This window comes from Kogia breviceps, chromosome 7, assembly GCF_026419965.1.
Source record: "Kogia breviceps isolate mKogBre1 chromosome 7, mKogBre1 haplotype 1, whole genome shotgun sequence".
Taxonomy (NCBI): domain Eukaryota; kingdom Metazoa; phylum Chordata; class Mammalia; order Artiodactyla; family Physeteridae; genus Kogia; species Kogia breviceps.
Genome location: NC_081316.1, coordinates 106,576,594 through 106,597,763, shown reverse-complemented (window position 1 = coordinate 106,597,763; position 21,170 = coordinate 106,576,594). Strand labels below are relative to the sequence as shown.

The window sequence follows — 21,170 nt, the reverse complement described above, 5'->3', positions numbered from 1 at the left end:
CAGGATCATGGGCTGGCAGAGCCAGGGTGGGAGAGCGGTCCAGCTCTGTCTGGTTCACCCAACCTTGTCCCCGGTTGTTCTGCCTCACTCTGGGCCCAGAGAGAGTGAGACAGATGGTGGGGGGTAGGTCAGGTGTGTTTGCCCGAGCCAGGGGAGGAGCCTTGGAAATACCTATCTCTAGGCCACAGAGGGGGGAGAGCGGCCTCCTCTCACCATTAGCGTGATTCATTGCTGTCACAGTTGAACTCCAGGGGGCCAGAATCAGCCAGCTCAAGCCAACCGGCTGCTGATTTTATGGAGCCAGCCCCAGCCCCGGCCCTGTGCCTGGTTGCACAAAAGTAGGGCACTTTTCAAGGCAGGGATCGCAGAGCAGGTGATGGCGCGATCAGGTATCCTGAAAGACTTGGGGTGTTAAGGGCTGCCAGGTGGTGGGCCCCCTGCACCATCCAGAAGAGTGGGTTCCTGCCTCCCAGCCAGGCTTGGAGGTGGCCTGGTGGAACAGAAAGAGGCTCAGGACATTTCCTTGTGTTCCCTCTAGCTGTGTGATCTGGGGCAGACCCCAGCATCTTTGTCAGTTTCCTTCTCTGCAAAATGAAGTCCTTCCTAGCCATGGGGTATGCTGGGCTCCTGTGTAAACCTGGGAGCTTTGGTTTCCTCAACTGTCCAATGGGCCTATCAGTATCTTTCCTGTTACCTCACAGGGTCAGAGTGACACAGTGGACATCAAAACACTGAAAATTTTACATGTAGATATTATGTTATTGTCGACAATAACACACAACCTAAAAGTTGAGAATGATGTGTTATTGGGGGGTATTACTGAGGGCTATGGTCTGCGAGACGGCCTCTCAGATAGCTCTGCGGAACTGTTCCGAAGAGGTAAGGGAGAAGCCAGGATATATAGGAGTTTTTACTGAAAAACAAACAAACAGACAAACAAAACCATGTATAGCTAAACATGAAAAGATTACTGCTAATCACAAAAACCAGGCATCCCAAGTTAAGGATTTTAGTGCCTTTCTATGTATGGGAAGATTCATGAGTCTGGGCTCATTGCAATTATTCCTTTCATGCTTATCTTAACTGCCTAGGGCCAGTATCCTGTTTTGCTTCACCCTATATTCCCCTCAGGGTGCACTGTCACCAGCAGTGGTCGATGGTTTGATGGCAGGCAACATTTTTTTGTCCACGTTATTAATATTTATATTACCATCCGGTGCCTTATGTGCTCTTTCTTTGATAGCAGGGGTTCCCCTTCTATCTTTTAGACTGGGGTTCAAGTTTTGACTTGTCCACATACCATGGGAGATTCCTCTTCTGTAAGAAGGGTATCTCAAAACTTGCTTGACTAAGTCGTTGGAAGGAACGAAGCAGATCAAACAGGCAAGAGTTCTTTGGAGCAATCAAGAACCATAAAATGGATGGAATTGTTACCAAGTGATCAGAGATGGGCACCAGACTCAGTGAAGACAGACATTTAACACACCCCATGATCTGTGTCCTCGAAAAAGCCAGAATAGACTTGGTAGTCTTGTGAAATAAATGCCCAAGATGATTACAAAGCCAGATGTGTGCCATTTGGGCCATGTCAGTGGAATCCAGAAGGTCATGGAGGAAGGGCTGGAGCAGCAAGGGGTAGGCTTGATCCTGGAGGTCTTCCTGGAGGTATTGAGTTGGGACCTGCTTTTCCGAGGTAAAGAGGTATGTGGTTACTGGAAGGAGAAGGGCTGCAGCTGGAGAGGAACAGCCTCCGTTCCAGTTCAAGCCCAGACGTGACTTCTTAGAAAAGTCAAGAATGCATTTCTCTCCAGGGTATTCACTGTGGGAGAGGTGGGTCACACGGGTTTGCCCTTGTCACCAGCTGTAGAAACAGAAGAGGACGTCCCCATCTCCTGCCTGCTCAGGGAGCAGAAAGACCTGGGCGACCTTGACTCTGAGTACATTGCCCTTTGGCAGCTCCCAGGACCTGTGTGCCCCATGGCTTGCGCCATCTTGAAGCCAACAATTAAGGAATGGACCCTCCAGGGCCCACCCCCGCCCAGCCCTGCCTTATAAGACCCCAGGGACCCTGGCATCCACAGCCACAGCAGGAGACAGGAGCCAGCGTTCCTTGGGGATCGGGACATCTGGGCAACACAGATGGGGCCTGAGTCACCACCTTCCCTGCCGAGTGACCACGCATGCCATGCAGCTGAAGACTGACCTGAGCCGGGAATCGGGGCTTTCTAGGGGCTTCTGGCTTCTCTCCAGCTGTGAGCCAACACCAGGAGGATTGGCTGGGGGCCTGGAGTCCAAGGCTGTGCCCTCTGCTGTGCAGCCCCCCACACCCAGGGCAGGTGGATCTGGAGGATCTCATCTAGAGGAGACTGGTGATGAGGGCCTTTGCCTCGTTGCTGGCTCTTGAGCACCAGGGAGACAAAGCTCAGCCGATGTCCCAGTCTGTTAACTTCCTACCCGCCGAGCCCAACCATGACCACCCCAGACGGTTGCTCAAGGCTGAGGAATCGGGAGACAAAGGAGGCCTGCTGGGGGAAGACAGGAGAGGCTGAGGCACGGCAACTGAGGACACTGTCCCTCTGGACAGGCAGCACTGAAGGAGGGTTCTGGAAGTTGGGACTACCTCTCCATACCTCCCAAATTGCTCCTTGATTTCTGGGTCTTGGGGAAAACAGCAGAGTGTGCACCTCTTTGGCTCTAGCCTAGAACAACAGACAAAGGAGGAGGGGTTGGGGGTCTTTGCCTTGTGGTCTTTCCAGGATGGAAGAGTGGTGCTCCCACCCCAGTTGCCCCCATATCCCAGAAAAGACTAGAAGAACAAGAGGTAGGGCCAGATGCCAGCAGGGAACAGCCATTTTGCATGGGGTTTCGGGGGAGGAAGGGAAAGCTAGGGATGCCAGGTGGGTGGTTGGCTGGCAGAGATCATGCTGAGGGTCAGGGACAGAAAGGTGCCCCAAGAACATGCTTTAAAGATCACCCCACTGGGCTTCCCTGGTGGTGCAGTGGTTGAGAGTCCGCCTGCCGATGCAGGGGACACAGGTTTGTGCCCCGGTCTGGGAAGATCCCACATGCCGCGGAGCGGCTGGGCCCGTGAGCCATGGCCGCTGAGCCTGCGCGTCCGGAGCCTGTGCTCCGCAACGGGAGAGGCCACAGCAGTGAGAGGCCCGCATACAGCAAAAAAAAAAAAAAAAAAAAAAAAAAGATCACCCCACTGGCGACTGAGCCCAGGGAAGGGATTACTGCGAGTGTCCTTGTCTCCTGGAGGGCCAGCTCAGGGTGAGGGTAGTGAAGCTGGCACTTATTAGGACCCTCTTGGCCAGGCCTTCTACCTACTTCGCATCTATTCCTGCGACAGCCCTGCAAGGTAGGTGCTATCATCCCATTTTATAGATGGAAGAAGAGGACTCGGAGAGGTAACCTTCCCCAGCATCACGCAATCTGAAGTAAGGAGTCAGGATGCAACAGGATTTAAGCGTGGGTGCATCTGTCTGCAAGGGACCCCTGTGCTGCTCGCAGAGATGCGTGGGGGAGGTTTCCCTGGGCTTCTCTCCGAGGGATCGTGGCCATGATCCAGGTTGAAGGAGCCAGGGCCTCCCTGGAAGGCTGTAGGGTATCTCTGATGGGCAGGGGGCTCCCTGTCCCCAGTGTAGGCCAGGCTGATGACCTCAGTCAGGACAAGGAAGGACTTGGGTGTGGGTGAGGTAAGAGGGGCAGGACCTCCTTGACTGTTAACATCTGGCTTCCCCTGAACGGACAAATTAACACTTTTATGAAAATTGCTGCAGGGCTCCAGGTGAAGCGCTGGAGGGGAGCAGAGGGCCGGGGCGGGGAACTCCCCAGGAAGGGCTCTGGGGAAGCTGTCGGCTGGCTGGGGGTGGGGTATGCTGGCCACTCGCTGTCTCTCCCTGGAGACAGACTAGTTCTTGCTACTTATTGCAGGTGATTTCATGGGAAGAGGCTGCATTAGGCAAGTTGTGAGTCTGCGGGTGCAGCTGGCAAAATTATTTCACCTCTGGAACTAATCCATTCATTTAACAAAACTAGGGATCCGCTAAGTGCCAGGCCCTGTTCTAGGCACTGGGGATCTAGGAATGGACAGAACCAACAAAACTCCTTGCTCTCCTGGAGCTTAAGTTTTAGTTAGGAGAGAAATGAGAAGCGAGGTAAGGAAAATATGTATTTAATCAGATATAGTAAGTGCTACAAGAAAACCACCGAATTTGAAATGTTGCAGAGTGGGTGTGTAAATATTAGACAGGGATGCCAAGGAAGGGTCTTTGGAGTCAGTCTTTGAAGAATGACCTGAGCAAATTCAGCCAGGAAGTTCTCTGGAGGAAGAGACTTCAGGAAGAGGGAATAGCCAGTGTGAAGGTCCTGAGGCAGGAGTGTGTCTGGAGGATTAGCGGACTATAAAGGAGACCAGTATGGCTGGAGTGGAGAGAAGGGGCAGGGAAGTCATTGGAGACCAGGTCAGAGAGGTCAGACCATTATCTAGAAGCCAGATAAAGATGGGCTTCTAGGACACAGAAAGGACTTTGGCTTACACTCTGAGCCCTCAGTGTCAGCAGGAGAGGGAACCCTTAGTGGAGTGAGGGCGTTGGGTGGGATGACCTTGGAGGCCCTTTCTGGTTAGTCTATGATGCAGGGTCTCCCTTTGGGATGGAGATGTCTTTCTTCACAGTGTTAGTGTCTGGGAGTCTATGTGTGTGTGTGCGTGTGCGTGTGTGTGTGTGTGTGTGTGTGTGTGTGATGGGGGTATTTCTGCCTGAGGTCTCCACTCTTGAGACCACTGACATTTTTGGACTGGGTAACTAGACTGGGACGAAAGGCCCATCTAGCCCCGAGATTTAGAAACTTCTCCAAGTGCCCAACCTGGGGAATGTCTGCTTGGCGCTCTGGGCTGTGAGCACGCAGGGGTTTCCACTTGGGTACATGTGACCAGGCCTGGTTTTGTGAGAAGCTGGGTCCCTGGGCAGGTGGGCCCCTGCCTCGTGGGGAAGGGACGAGGAGCCTGGAGGTGGGGCTGCCTGCCGGGGGCAGGGGTGGCCCACCGGGACAGATCTCAGCCCAGTCAGACAACCCCCTCTAGGCCTGCCTGTCTCTATTTCCAGAATGTTTTCCAGCCTGGGCAGCTCTGAGGGGGTGTCATGAGTCACCCCCTCAGGGCAGGAAGCTTTGCTAAGGAGGGACAGAGTGGTGGGTGACCCTTGACCAGAGCCAAGGGTCAGTGTCTGGGGCCAGACCAGCACCTCCCACACCCTGCTTTTCAGTGTCTGTGTTGGGATGGCCGAGCAGGGTGACCCACAAGGAAGGGACCTGAGGAAGTTCCTGTGGTCCCAAGTGAGCCACACAGACTGCTTTTTTTTTTTCTTTCTCTGTGGCCACTTATATTTTATTTTTTTTATTGGAGTATAGTTGCTTTACAATATCGTGTTAGTTTATACTGTACAGCAAAGTGAATCAGCTATACGTATACAATATATCCCCTCTTTTTTGGATTTCCTTCCCATTTAGGTCACCACAGAGCATTGAGCAGAGTTCCCTGTGCTGTACAGTAGGTTCTCATTGGCTGTCTATTTTATACATAGTATTAATAGCGTATATGTGTCAATCCCAATCTCCTAATCCACCCATCCCCCCCCCTTCCCCCTTGGTCAGAGTGCGTATTGCAGCCTTGCTCCAGGCCCTGTCAGGGGCCTCAGGGGCCAGGGAACAGGGTCTTGGCTGAGCCAGGGCAGGGGCTGCTCTGCCTTCCCGCTCCCACCGTTGGCTCCTGGCTCCAGCTGGGAGGCCGGCCCTGCATACCTGCCTTCCCACTGGAAGTGCTTTCTTCTGTCCACCCCGCCCTGCAGCACCAACGGGCAGCCCTCAGAGGCCTCACTTAGCTGCTGGTATCTCCTGCTGGGCCGTTGGGCGGATCTGACATCATAGCCTCAGGTAAGTCCCTGGGGGCTAAGTGGCGAGTCCCAGCTGAGGAAGGGTGGGTCACACACCGGCTCCCCCTCCCAGCCCCAGCGGCTCCCCATCTCTGGCCAGGTCCCGGGGTGACACAGGAGGCTGCAGCTGGTGCCTCTGGCCCTGGGCCATGGCCTGGAGACATGCCCTCCCCACCCAGGGCAGCTTCCAAGGACCTGCTGCAGTTCTGCCCAGTCCCATGGGACTCCTAGCTCAAGAACATGCCCTCAAGGCAGGATCATCAGGGCCAAGGCCTGACTGGGCTGGAGGAGTGAGGTGTCGCTGAGTCAAGGTGGAGAGCAAGGGCTCTGATTCCACTGGCTGTGACCCCGGCCAGTGTCCTCCTGGCTCCTGGTGACCTTTGCAGGCACCTTGGGCTGCATGGAGGCTGCTGGCTGTGGCATCTCTCCCCCAGTTGCTCTGCCTTCCCACTCCCACTGTCGGCTATGGCTCACAGCTTCCCCCCTCCTCAGGTCACCTTGGAGGTCAGAGAATCTCCCCCACTCTCACGTGGATCCTGGCCCAGCCTGCCCCGGCAGGCAGGCAGACCAGCAGACAGGCAAGCAGGCAGGCATGAGATGAGGGCTCCTTTGCCTGTCCCTCCTCTCTGCCTTTGTCTCTCCCTGCCCATGGGCTCGGCTGGGGTGTGGAGGGAGGGAGGGCCACCCTTCCCATCCAGGCCCTGGGTCACTAGCACCTCATAACTTTCTCTTCCACTGAGGACACAGCCAGCAGCTCCTGCCATGGACAGGTGGTACCTGGGTGAGTCCCCTGAACCCCATCCCCCCACCTTCTCAGACTCTGACACAGGTGTCCACCCCATCACTTTCAAGTGTACTCCCAGCTCCCCAGGAGTACAGGAAAAGCTGAAATGAGGGGAGGCAGGATTTCTAAACAAGGGCATCTCGGTATGGGTCCTAGGTGAGCCGTCATCTCTGCTCCCAGCATCTCTGAGCTGCAAGAGCTGGGAAGGCAACTTGTGCAACAGCCCCCTTTCTGTCTCTGTGTCTATCTGTCTGTCTGTCCATCTGCAGGAACTCTGAAGCCACACTGCTGGGTTCAGAGCTTGGTTCCCCCACTTCATAGCTGCCTGACCGCTGGCAAGTTATTTTACTTCTCTGTCCCTCAGTTTCTTTATCTATAAAATGGGGATGATAATAATGCCTTCCTTGCCTCATAGAGTTGTTGTGATGATTAAATGAGTTAATTTTTGTAAAGTGTTTAGAACGGTGCCTTGCATATAGGGTTAAAAACGCAGCTACTGATTTGCTTTCCCTATTTCTCTTGTCTTTTATCATCTCCCGTCTATCTACCTATGTATCTATCTATCATCTTCATCATCATCATCATCTATCTATCATCTATCATAGTCATTCATCTATCTATCTATCTATCTATCTATCTATCTATCTATCTATCTATCTATCTATCTATCTATCTATCTATCAACTTTCTACCTATTTTTATACTCCAGAAAGAATCCACAGTGGCTTACAAAGATAGACAAAATGTACTAAGATGCCAGGATAATGTAGAATAAGGAGGTACCAGTGTCTGTGTGGAGGGCCCCAGGAGTTTTGGGAGTACAGCCATGGGGGCTTTCTAGCTCTGCTTTTGTCCCTGACTGGGTGTTTCAGGCAAATCCCTCAACCTCCCTGCCCTCAGTCTTCCCGGGCTGCCCAGTGGGGATCATGGCGCTGCCCCGGCCACCTTCAGGGTCATTGTGGAGTCAATCACCAGCTCAGTTTCTTTATCTGTGGAATGGAGCAAATGTGCATTCAGCAGGACAATGCATGAAAGAACTTGACACATGCTCAGCCCCTACCAAATGTTAGCTCTGTTGTATTTTCATGAATATTCATCACTTGGCCCTGAAAGCAGAAGGGCTGAATGGGTGTCTCAGCTCCTGGTCTGCAGGCCACGGCATTTCCTCTTTCCATCTCACCCTCATGTTCCTTTTGCTGGAAGGTGGTTGGCTTTTCTGGGTCTGACAGTGTATGACAGTAACAATAATGACACTTACTCTGTACCAGGCCCCCTGCCACACCCTTTACCGCATTATCTCACTTTCTCCTCATCACAACCCATTCTACGGAGGAGGAGACTGAGGCACACAGAGGTTAAGTAACTTGACAGAGGCCATATACTTAGCAAGTGGAGGAGCCAGGAAATGAACGCAAGCCTTGATCCCACTTCCACTGCTCCAGGAAGATTAATAGATGGAGTCCTTTTGAAGGACTAACCCACCCCTGATGGACACTGACTGCTGACCTTGGCCCTTTGGCTACAATTGAGCATCAGCCTCTTCTGGAAGCCAATTCGATTGATTAGAACTCAGCCAGGAATATGAGCATCCATGGAGTACCCAGCGCTGCGGTCCCCAAGGTGAGTGGGGCCACAGTAGAGGGGGGAGGAGGCCTTGGAAGTGTGGGAAATTTCCTGATTCCTAAAGCTGAGGGTGTGGCTCTCAGTCTCCACCTTGCCTCTCACCGCTGTGTGCCCTTGAGCCAGGGCCCTACCCTCTCTGTGCCTCAGATGCCTCATCTGTAAAATGGGGAAATAACACAAAGTGCAAGGAACTAATAGGAACATGTTTTGCAAATCATGAAAACAAGGTGCTCTCCCTGTGGCAGGGCTTGGTCCCTCCCGAGGGAGCCTACCGTGTAACAGTGGGAAACTGGCACGGAAGCTGTGCTTCACGCTTGGAGAAGGAAAGTGCCAGAGGCTGCAGGAGGTGAGGGGTTGGTTAGGGATGACACTGACTGAGGTGTGAGCTGTTAGATGCAGCCTGGCTGGATGAAGAAGATAACAGAGGAAAGGGCGTTCCCAGGCAGTGAAGGCCTGGAGGTGTGACCGTGCATGGGAGGCTCAGGTGGGCTGTGAGGCAGGAGGGGTCGGGTACCCTGGGACCACCGCAGAGGAGCCTTGAGTGCCAGACAAGACACATCAGCCAAAACAGCGATCTCCATAGTGGTGGGTGAGGTGGGCAGCTGCTAGGGTCAGGGGCCCCCATAGGACCCCCGGCCTTGCCCCCCAGGCTGTAGTATACACGGAATATATTTTGAAACTCCCACTTCCCCATTGTCACAGCCCCAGCCGTGACCTCTCTGGCTGGGGGAAGGACACCACGGCTGATCTGTCTCCGGTACTTCTCTCTGGAAATTTCCTTGGGGAGGGTTTGGAAAGCCGGCCAGCTCCTCCCTGCCCCTGCTGCCCCTGCACCTCCTCATGCCTCAGCAGGAGCCCCACTATCCGCACCAGGGCCTTTCTTGTGACCAGGGTAAATATTACCTGGCACTGTTAATGTTTAATGCCCCCCCCATCCCTGGCCACCCCACAGCCAGGCACTCTCCCCGAAGCAGAGGCAGTGGGACGTGCCCAGTCTGCGGGGGGACATGGCAGCATTGTCGACAGATGACGGTGAGTGTGTGTGTGTGTGTGTGTGAAGCATTAGGTGCCTTGGACCATCTTTGGAGGGTGAGCGGGACCCCACTCTTCTGTCTCCTGGCACCCCTGCCTTCCAAGAGTTACCACCGCCCCTCCCTCACCCCGTGCCAGCCTTCCTGCTAAGAAAATTTGCTTTTAAAAGAGGATCCCAGGGCTTCCCTGGTGGCGCAGTGGTTGAGAGTCCGCCTGCCGATGCAGGGGACGTCGGTTCGTGCCCCGGTCCGGGAAGATCCCACATGCCACGGAGCGGCTGGGCCCGTGAGCCATGGCCGCTGGGCCTGCGTGTCCGGAGCCTGTGCTCCGCAACGGGAGAGGCCGCAGCAGTGAGAGGCCCGAGTACCGCAAAAAAAAAAAAAAGAGGATCCCGCATTAACTCCAAAGAAATCTAGCTTGAATGGCGGAAACTTGGGTGCCCAGTAGGAGCTGCTGGAGGGTGGGGAGTGGTGAGCTTCTATCTTGACTTTCTGGCATGCATCTGTCCTGGTTCCATGTATCTCTGGGACTATCTAAGCTCAGAGCAGGAGGCGGATGGGGGTCAGGCTGGCTGGGGCAGGAGTGGGCCCCTCTGCTCAGCCTTCTCAGGCTGGCTTTGGGGTGAGAGCCCCCAAGTTCAGGACACACGCCCAGAAGTCATCCTGCGAACGAGGGCGATCAGGCCTGGAATCCGATGGGCCTTCTGTTGTCTGTGGTCTTAGAGCCAGATCTAGAAAAGATGAGGGCTTTGGGTGAGGGCTCGCTCATCCAATGGCTCAAGACGCGGTGGTCAGGGAGGAGACGGGTTCCTGGTATGGTGAGGGGAGCTGTGAGTTTGCTCGTGGCTCTGACACTAATGCCCCGTGTGACCTTGAACAAGACCTGGACCGAATCTGGGGAGACAACTTCGGAGGCCTTCTGCATGGTGACGGGTGCCTGGGCCCCCCATAGGCTCCCTTGGCCTCAGGCCCTACAGGCCCAGGGGCAGACCCCTTCTAGCCTGTTCTCTCCTGGCCTAGGGCGGGTGTACCGCCAGGACAGCTGGGCTCACTGGGCCCCACGGCCCAGGGCACAGTTCGGCACATCCTGGGAGGTGCCGACTGGTGCGTTCCTTTGACCTTGGGCACTGCTTCCCTAGTGCCAAGAAGGGGTTCAAGTAGGGAAGAGAAAAGGGGCCACCCCTAGCCGTGGCAGAAAAGCTCTGGCCAGGTGCCCTCCAGCTGCCCAACAGTGAGTGTGCTGTTTACGGGGCCGGAAGCAGAGCCATGATATCTGCTTGGGGCTGGAGACTGGACCGAACCACTTGGCCTTGAAATGTCTCCTTCCTCCTGACCATGTGACAGGCAGCACAGCAAAGGGGTTAAGCACCTAGATTCTTAACAACCAATTGCCTGGATTCATTCTCAGCTCAACCCTTTTCTAGCTGTGTGACTGTGGGTGAGTTGCTTTGCCCCTCTGTGCCTCCATCTTCTCATGGATTATGTTGCAAGAATATTAATGCCTCATAGGGTTGTGGCAATGGTTAAATGAGCTACTGCTTTGTTAGCCTCAGCCTGGCACATGGTAAGCACAATATATCAATGTTCCTGAAATAAATTTGCTTCCCCCTGAGGATAGCAACGTAGGAGAGAAGAATCTAGAAACATGGGTCCAAGACCCAGTTCTGCCTCCAACTTTTATTGGGACTTTAGACAAGTCTTCAGACTGGGCCTCAGTTTCCTCCTTCTGTTCAGTGAACGTTAAGGTTCTATTTATTTATTTATTCATCCATTCACTTCACAAATATTTGCTAAGTACCTTGTAGTTGATTAGTCATATGGAGAGACGTTGCTGGTGAGTCTTATGGGAGATGCCTCTGTTGGCCTTTCCTTACTTTTGTATGAAGCAAGGAGAGGAAGGAACCAGCCCCTCCCAGAGGTGCCAGAGGCCTCCACAGGCATGGTGGGTCCCTGCTTTGGAGGCACAGTATTTGGTCCCAAGCCGATTGTTGGGAGCCGCCTAGGGCAGTGGGGCAGTGGCGTTTAGCAGACTCACCAGCCCCCGCTCCTGGATGTCTCTCCACCAGCCTCGCCTGGCCCCCTTAGACCCCTAGGGGTGCTGGAATGGGAAGGACAGGAGTTCCACTGTTTCTGTGGCTGAAACACATCACAGTCAGTGACTCACCCTTCACCCACTTCTGGCTCTCTCCTCAGGTGGCAGCCCCAAGGAGGACGTGGACCCATTCTCCTATGGTGAGCCTGGTGGACCCCTCCTCCGCACCCTTCCTGAGCCCCCCCTCATGTAACCCCGGTTCCTGGCCTCTCCCAGCCCTGGGTTATGTGTCCCCCACCTTCGCCAGTTACTGTAGGGCTGCTGCCAGGTTGGCTGCAGGGAGGGGTCTGGGATCACTCATCTCACTTCCTTGCCCTCTCCTCCCTCAGACTATGAGACGGTCCGCAACGGGGGCCTGATCTTCGCTGCCCTGGCCTTCATCGTGGGCCTTATCATCATCCTCAGTAAGTGGGGCCTTCGTGTGGGAAGTGGGGTGCTGATGGGGACACATCTCAAAGCCACTGAGCACACTGGCTTCCCAGATCCCGGAAGGGGGAAGTGAGTTTCTCGGATCCCCTCCCCTCCCCCACGTAGGAGGTGGAAATGGATGGCCACCTTGATGGAAAGAGGAGTCTTGGATGCCCCACTGCTTGATCCTCAGACCACCCAGGAGGTTCCTTCTTCCTCCAGTGCGCCCTCCAGTGGATGCTGGGGGGAAGGCTGTGGAGATGGGAGAGCTGGCTTCCAGCGGCCCTGGGAAGCTCCAGTGCGCATGGAGCCAGGCAAAGGGAGGGAACCAGCCTCCGCTGGACACCCCGTCCCCCAGATCTGGATGCTTTCTTGGCTTGAGCTACATCTCGGCCCATTTAATCCTCTTGGCAACACTGAGGGATGGCCACCAATGTCACCATTTTGCAGATGAAAAACCAGACCCACCCTGATAGGTGCAGCAAGCTGCCTGAGGTTCCGTAGCTGAATCGGAAGCAGAGTGGGTTCAGGCGCAATGCCCCCCACCCCACCAAGCCCCTGCCTGCTGCTGGAAGGCAACCGTGCCTGGCAGCCAGAGGCCTTAGGCACCCCTGTTAGTTTGCCATGGATCCCCTACTCTCTGGGCCTCAGTTTGCTCATCTGTTAAATGGGGATGATCCCACTTGCCTCAGAAGGTTAGGGCTGGCAGCCAAAGACACAGCAGCCAAGAAAGCACTCAGGAGGATCCAACGTAGGCATGGGGTGTTCCAGGGGAGACAAGGGTCCTGGTTCCAGCCCCGGCAGGCACGCAGCAGGAGCTTAATAAATGCTCGTGGACTTGTTCAGGTGCAACCAGAAGAAACATACACAGAAACACACCAATGAAAAGAAGAGAGAGAATGTAGCAGATACACCTCTGTGTCCTGGGATTCTAACACATCCATGGGTGGTGCCCCCCACTCCTGATGGCTGCGCTTTGCAGACGTGGCCAGTCTCCCCGATTCCCCTGGAGGCTCCCTGGTGGCAGCCTTGAGCACGTAGGAGGTGGAAGGCAGATGGGCAGGAGCACGGGTCTTGGCTCTGGACTTCCTGCCGTTCTTCTCCAAGAGCTTATTGAGCAGCTTCTGCATGCCCAGCACCACACAGGGGGGCACCACAATGGCCCAGGCTCAGCGCCCCTCTCAGTGCGCTCACAGTCCCCCACGGAGCCAGTGCAGTAAATGTTTGTTGACTGACCAATTGACTGACTTGGGCTTCTCAATGATTATGGTGCAGCCCTATATATATATAGAGAGAGACAGTCAACTGTGGCCTCCAAGGCAGACACCAAGCGGTACAGGCAGGTGGGAGGGAGGGGGGAACATAGAGCCAAGTCCTCCAGGGCATAGAGGGTCTCCTTGGAAAACTAACCTCCTCTCTCTCTTTAAGGCAGACGATTCCGCTGCGGGGGCAGGAAGAAGCACCGGTGAGTGCCTGCCTGGGTGACTGATGGGGTGGGCGGGGCCGGGGCTGGAGGAGCAGGTCGAGGAGTTTGGTCACTGAGGCCTGTGAGGAGGGTCTACAACTTCAGGGACCCCTGAACTCACGGCCGCCCACCCCCCCAACTTACCTGTCTGCTTTCCTCCATCCCAGGCAAGTTCACGAAGATGAGCTGTAGAGAGGTAGGTTTGAGAGGGGCAGGCAAGGGGGGTGGCCGGGGATGGCTGTGGATAATAAGGAAGAGGTGGGGACGAGCTGGGAAGGACTTCAGGGTCTTTCATCCATCAGCCAGGCGTCTGTCACCCTCATGTGTTTTTAAACCATGGCCAAGTGCCTGGCGTGGCGTGTGTAGCCAAGGGAGGCTGCCGAGACATGCCAGAGAGAGGTGAGATGAATAAGGAACGAAATGAGAGTCCCGACCTCTGCCCCCTCACAGCCCCAATCCTGTCTTTGTCTTTGCAGAGCCAGCCGTGTCCACCATTGCACCGGGGCCGCTTGGGAAGCCCTCCCTGAGCTATAGGTCTTTGTCCCCGGGACTGCCAGGCCCTCAGTCTGAAGGAAGCCCCGGGTTCCGCGTGACCCCTGGGTGGGCATCGCCTCCTCCCACCCCGTGCTAATAATAAAGCCGGCCTCAGAGACGGCTCCTTCCCTGGCCTGCCTCCCTCCCTCCTTCTCTCCTGTAGCTACCACCATCCCCACTCCTCCAAGTCGGAGTCAGTACAGCCCGGTCCCTTGTTCTTCAGTTATTCGCTCAGGTGCCCATGCCTACTTAAGCAAGAAGTTCAGTACCATCCCCTCTAGGACTTTCCTAGAGATGCCGAGGACCCCAGGGACAGAGGGCTCAGCCTACCTTCCAAATGCCAGGCAAAGAGAAAGCCGGGAAGGCGAAGGTCACAGGTTCAAAGCCGCTGGGTCTGTTGGAGCTGCCTGATCAACGGCCCAGGCCCTGGGTGGGGCTGTTGGAGCTCTCCAGTGGGAGAAGCTGCAGCCATGCCCTGGGCTGCCAGCATTGTAGCTGTTTGTGGCCATATTATGTGCTCTGCCATTTCCCCTGGTGCACCAACGTGCCAGGGTGGGTAGGTCTAGGGATCCGGGGGGGGGGGGGGCTCAGCACACGTTCTCTTCCTATCCCCTTCCTGACCCTGGTGCTAAGCTCCGGCCACCCCTTTTCCACTCGTGGGGCCAGGGGGCCTCAGCTGGACCTAACCTCATCCACCTATTTGGGTGCTCACTTGGTTAACCCCAGGGCCAGGGGCCAGAAAGTGGACGGTGAGGGTGGGCCCCTTGTTAACCGTTTCCTCCAGCCCCCTGTCCATTCTGGCAGGCACTCACCCAGGACAACTTCAACCCAGGATGGTGTCAGGCTGGCCCTGCCGCCAGTGCCTGACTTCCTGATGCCTGTGGCCCCCTGGCAGCCCAGCACGCTGCTCCCCTCGGGCAGTTTATGCCCCCTGGAAGGAGCCCCTCTTCCCTCTCTCTCCCTTCCCTGCAGAGGCCTCTGCGAGAGGCTGGATGGGATGGTGGGATCATGGCACCACCTAGTGTCCAGTTTACTCATCTGGGTCTGGGAGCAGCCAGGGAAGGAGGCGGGACTGGCCTGGGAACCCGCGACCGCAGCAAGTTAGCAGAGTTTAAAATGAACAGGGAGGACGTGTTTGGGGACCAGAGGCAGGGTAGGCAGCATTCTGCTTGAGAATTGAGCTCTTTGTCTTAATCCACTGCTGCCTGGACCACCAACCCTCACAGACTCACAGAATGCTTGAGCACCAAAGGCCCCTAGAGAGCAAAATAAACAATCCTCAATTTTCAGCAAGGGAAACTGAGGTCCCCAGAAAGGCAGTGACTTGTCTAGGTGACACTGCCAGCCTGTGTCGGAGCCAGAGCTACAACCCAGGTCTCCGGCTCCCCCATTTCAGAGTCCTTCTCACTGACCCCGTGGGTTGGGAGGAGAAGCTCCAGGGAGACACTAATGGGAAAACCTGATTCTTACAACTCAGAGCCAAGGTCTTTGTGACACCCTGCTCCGAATGTGGGCTCACCCATGACGAGTAAATCCTGAGAGCCCAAACCCCTAAATAGAATTCAGTATTTCCATACATAAGACACTGGAGCCATCCACGACAGTGGGAGAAATGAACGGGAATGGGGCAGGTCCAGCCAGCAGGGCTTTCAGGAGGAGGGGTCACCTGAAGCTTCTTGGATTCCAGGCCTGCGGCCTGCCTGAGGAGAAGTAAGTGCCTTGGAGAGGAGTCACATTTCTAGAAGGTTCCATACACAGGCCCTGAGCTGCCAATCCAGAGGCCAATTCCAGCTGCTTTGGAGGGAAATGGTCCTGAGTGAGTCATTTCAGCCTCTGCCCCTGCTGCAAGCCCTCCGTCCTTGTGAACCGTGAGGCTGCACTGGGTTCCAGACTGTCACCCTGCAGAACCTGGGGTGCTGTTCAAAGCACTAGCTACTCAGCATCCCCTCCAGAACTATCAAATATTAACCTTGGGATGGGCCCATGCCAGGTGATGCTTAACCAGCTCCCAGGAGAGCAGCCAGTGCTGGAAACCACAGATCCAGGTGACATTCAGAGCTCTCCTCAACACTTTCCCTTCCCATTCCATGAAGGTCACGTGGACTGGGAGCTACGGAACTTTCACTTCACTTTAGGATTTTCCACAATTCATACACAAATTAAGTGACAAATAACAACCAAGCCTGGGAAGTGATTGAATGAATTACTTTTAATCACACAACAGTGACAAAAGCAGCCTTAGTCTGAGGGGATGCAATTCCCTTTGTCACCACCAGAAGGAGCATGTGTCTTACTCCAAATCCCTTTTAAATATGTTTTCAACTCTGTCTAAGGGCTGGTGGAACCTTTGCTGGGAGGAGGGGGCGCCCGGTCTGCCAGGGGCTCTGGTTTCCCAGGAAAGCCCTGAGCTCTTCTTATTCTGTCTGCACACCCCTCAGGCGTATCACTTGCCCTGCTCTGGGATAATTCTTGGCTGTGGGCTCTCGAGCCCTCCTCACTCCTCCTGGAAGGGAGAGACCCTCTGTGATCTGCACATCTTCCTCACCTTCGGGTGATCATGAGACCTTCACCCACATAGTCTGAGTTAATCAATGTCATGAGCAGGACCCGGAGAGAGGTGGGCAAGGAGAAGGCAGCCCCAAGACCCTCCCCGCCGCCAGCAACCCCACTGGTTCTATCTTGCCCAAGGGAGTGGGCGCGCTGAGTTGAAGAGGGACCCAGGGCAGAGGGGGGTGCTGAGCCTTCCCTCAGGCCCTCCTCCCGCTCATCCCTGCTGGAGAGAATAATGGCCTCCCTGTTGATCCGCGGCCCCAGGCAGCTGAGGTCTGAACTGCAATTCAGCGGGGCCTCCGGGGGGCAGTGACCCGCTCCTTGCCAGGCGTTCACTCTTCACCGTCCTCCTGACAAACACTCAGCCGGGGAGATCAGAGGCCAATGCCATGGCCGCCCAGCCTTGTCCTGTCGTCGCAGTGAGTCTCTGGCTGGGAAGATGGATTGGAGCCAGGACCACGGCAGTCCCACTCCAGGGCCTTGGGAGGGCAGCACGGAGCCCGGGGCTGCGCTGGGAGAGCCAGCATGGCGCCCGCTGTATGTGGGGTGGCGGCTCCCCAGGCTCTGATTCAGCAGCTTATTTGGGGGGCTTATTAGGGTGCCTGCCCTGAACCTGCGTGATCCCCCAAGCCCCCTCTCCAGGCCCTGGGGCGCTCCTGGCTGCTGTTGGTCTCCAGAGCTCTTAAACTTGGTCCCTTTTCAAGAAATTCTCTGTTGCTTTCCTGAAGGCCTTCCTTGGTGTCACCGAGAGGAATTCCCCAGGTGAGGTGGGGGGGTGGCTGTAGAAGTGGGGCAGTTCCAGGCGGGGGCAGCAGCTCGAGGCCCTGGAACCTCGCCTGCAGCTCAGTGCCGTCCGTGTTGCAGACAGTGGGGAGCTGGCCTCATGGCCAGCTTTGCCTTCAGCCCACTGTGTGACCGTGAGATGGCCCTCGGCTGCCTCTGGACTTGGCTTTGGGAAAAGCAAACACAAGACAAAAATTCCAGGCGTTGGGCTTCCCTGGTGGCGCAGTGGTTGAGAATCTGCCAGCTGATGAGGGGGACACGGGTTCGTGCCCCGGTCCGGGAAGAACCCACATGCCACGGAGCGGCTGGGCCCGTGAGCCATGGCCGCTGAGCCTGCGCGTCTGGAGCCTGTGCTCCACAACGGGAGAGGCCACAGCAGTGAGAGGCCCGCGTACCGCAAAAAAAAAAAAAAAAAAAAAAAAAAAAATCCAGGCATTGGCTTCAAAGTCAAGGGGTTCTGGGAAGGGATAAGTGGGGACCTGTATCTGGTCCCCTTGTTACCTCCTGCCCCCAGAAAAGCAGCGTTCAGGGAGGCTGGGTGTGCGCGTGCATACACACACACACACACACACACACACACACACACACAAATATACACTCGCTCCCTCCTAGTAGTTACAACAGAGGCGCCCAGCAAGTTATGAAGGCAGACAAAAAGACACACTTGACAAAGCAAAGGAGATGAGGCTGGCCTGGCCCAGAGCCAGGAGCGTGTTGAATTCTCTCGTGGTCTTTGTTTCCTGAAAGGCCTATCAATCAGTGACACAGCTGTGCCAACCCAGCCTGCACAGGAGCTGAGCGCCCACCACCCCTGCCGAGGTAAGTAATATTTCAGGTCTCGTGTCCGTGGACCATCTGCTCCTGACGCAGTGAGTCACATCCTCCGAGAGTGGCCTCAGCCCTCAGACGCCGCCCCGAGCATGAGTGGGATGAGCCCCGCGGGGCCTCAGCTACTCCCAGGCCCTTCCTGACCCCTCCTCCAGGGGACCTGCTGGGGGCCCCATAACTCCTGGCATTCTGGCCATCCCTTTATGTCTGTCTGCAAGACCTACAAGCCACACGAGGGCGGGGGTAGCGTCTGATGGTTTACCCACCAATCCCCTGTGCCTCGCCCTTCTGAGTATGTGCTCCATAAATGTTTGTTGTTGACCGAGCACGTGACTGGCTGACCAGAGCAATGAATGAGTGATTACCCACAGCTGGACCTACCACTTCCCTGCTTCTCAGGGGGCAGGGAGAGCTGCTGGGCGTTGCAGTCTGGGCCGGTGGCTGGGTAGTGTGTCTGCTGGGTGACGCTCATGGAGCGTGGACGGGGAGGGGGCTACCAGGGCCCTGTCCCAGTGACAGCCAGCATTTTGTCCCTGGCATCACAGTTAAGATCAGTGAGCCCTGGCTTGGCCAACTGTGGACTATGGGACTGTGGGCAAGTCCCCCACTGAGCCTCAGTTTCCCCAAATGGAGAAACAATGTCTGACTCGTGGAGTTCCTGCTCCTGACCCGTCCTCGGTGACCAGTGGCTGCTGTGATTACTTTCTCGAATGTTCTCCCAGTGCTGACACTGGATGCTGCTGTCTTTCCCTGGACCCCTGCAGGCATCCCAGCCCTTGACCATAATGTTTTACCGTCCAGGGCATTCTTCTCAGGACACTGTTCACGGCCAGGAGGCAGGGGCTCCCGAGTCCACCCTCAGCCCCAGACCCTCCTCAGCACACTTTGGGACACAGTGGGGACTTGGCCTGGCCCATCCTGGGAGGCCCCACCCCCTGGGCCCTCTGCCAGCTTGGCCATGGGCTCCCCCGCTCCCTTGAGACCAGTGGAGGCTGGTCTATGGCTGCTGTGCTGGGACCAGGAAGGGTCTGTGGAAAATCTTTCTGTGTGTGTGTTGGGTGTGCGAGAGATTGTGTGTGAGTGTCCGTGTACGTGTATGTGCATTTGTGCGTGTGTGCGTCGGAACGGGGGAAGAGCCAGACAGACAAGGTGACAGGGGGCTGGTGGCATGGAGGATGCAAGAGGCTGGACCCAGCATCGGGAGGCCAGGGGAGTGGGCGGCTCCACTCTGCCGGCCCCTCTCTGGACCTCGGTCCCCTCAGCTGAGAATGAGGGCTGTGTCAGATGTCATCGTCTGTTGCTCCCAGTGGTTCTTAGAGGACACACAGACACATGGACAAAGCTGGGGCAGGGAGTGAGCCCAGATCCCAGCTTCACTGTGAGGCATGGCCTGGGGTGAGGGGCAGCCTGTGTGGTGGAGAATCTGAGCCTGCGGCACCCCCATCCCATCCCGCGATGCTAGGGGAGGCAGATAACCAGATTCCCTGCGCAGAGACCTGGGAATGGAGGCATCTGCAGGGGACCGGAGAGCCAGAGCCAGGGCCCAGGCAGAGGGAGGGGGGCTCCTGGGCTTTTAAACTGCCCTCTCCAGGGAGTTTTGGAAGACTCATTCTCTTCTAGGTGTGATGTTTTCCACCCCCCCTCAAACCACGCAGTGAAAACAAGCAAAAGCAGGAATAATGCAGTGGAAGAGGCATTGGAGGTGGGGCAACACAGGCTTGGGTGCCACTGACTAGCTGGGCAGCAGCAGGCAAGTCCCTTGGCATCTCTGAACCTCAATTTCCTCATCTGTAAAATGGGGATCACAATACCCATTAAAGAGACTGAATGAGATCATGTGTGTAAACAAGATCTGTAAGCCGTAAAGCGCTACAGAAATGCAATGTGGATTTTAAAAAGTTTTATGTTCTTTTTTTAAAAATTGAACTATAGTTGATTTACAATGTTGTGTTAGTTTCAGGTGTATGACAAAATGATTCAGTTATACATATATGTATGTCTATTCTTTTTCAGATTCTTTTCCATTATAGGTTATTACAAGATACTGAATATAGTTCCCTGTCCTATACAGTAGGTCCTTGTTGTTTAATTATTTTATATATAGTAGTGCATATCTGTTAATCCCAAACTCCTAATTTATCCCTCCCCCTTTGGTAACCATAAGTTTGTTTTCTATGTCTGTGAGTCTGTTTCCGTTTTGTAAATAAGTTCATTTGTATCTTTTTTTTAGATTCCACATATAAATGATATAATATGATATTTGTCTTTCTCTGTCTGACTTACTTCACATAGTATGATAACCTCTAGGTCCATCCATGTTGCTGCAAATGGCATTATTTCATTCTTTTTTATGGCTGAGTAATATTCCATTGTATACATGTACCACATCTTCCTTATGCATTCATCTGTCGGTGGACATTAAGTTGCTTCCTTGTCTTGGCTATTGTAAATAGTGCTGCTATGAACATTGGGGTACGTGTATCTTTTTGAATTAGAGTTTTCATCTTTTCTGGATGTATGCCCAGGAATGGGATTGTTGGATCATATGCAATTCTAGTTTTAATTTTTAAAGGAATTTCCATACTGTTCTCCATAGTGGCTGCACCAATCTACATTCCCACCGACAGTGTAGAAGAGTTTGCAAAGTGGGTTCTAATTGTGGGATTAAGCAATGTCAACCAAGGTTTTCATTGGGTTGGGTGTTTGATTGCATGCTTTTCAGTATACTTCAGCAAAATATATATTGAATATTTAAATATCAAGTATGTGCTGGTCACTGTGTTAGGTATTTTGACAAGCTTGAGTGGAAATTGTTTATGAAACTACAGAACATAAACCCATAGAAGATCTTCTAGTCTGGTGTTTCCCAAATGCCAGTCCTAAGACCCATGCTGAGCTGCTTACCTTCAAATTACCTGGGATATGTAGACTACAGATCCCTGCTTCTGTAATCTGGAATCTCTCTTTCTCTCTGCCTCCCTGTCCCCATCGTGAGTGAGCATGTGTGCGTGTGTGCGCATATGTGCATTTGATTAGTTGAATTTGGGAACCATTGATCTAGTTCAGTCCTTTGCTGAACAGTGGAATCTGAGCCCCAGAGAGGGGAGATGCTCTCAGAGGACAGCATACCACAGGCCAG

The 21,170-nt window shown here is 54.7% G+C and overlaps 1 protein-coding gene across 1 annotated transcript; it reads left to right on the top strand.

The window, feature by feature from the left end:
• The first annotated feature begins 9,255 nt into the window (after positions 1 to 9,255).
• FXYD2 (FXYD domain containing ion transport regulator 2) lies at positions 9,256 to 14,105 on the top strand. The gene is given in 7 exon segments (XM_067039020.1): positions 9,256 to 9,325; positions 9,328 to 9,372; positions 11,565 to 11,603; positions 11,793 to 11,867; positions 13,300 to 13,336; positions 13,504 to 13,532; positions 13,813 to 14,105. Coding segments are annotated over 6 exon segments (291 nt in total). The 3' UTR covers positions 13,529 to 13,532; positions 13,813 to 14,105.
• The last annotated feature ends 7,065 nt before the right edge of the window (positions 14,106 to 21,170 follow it).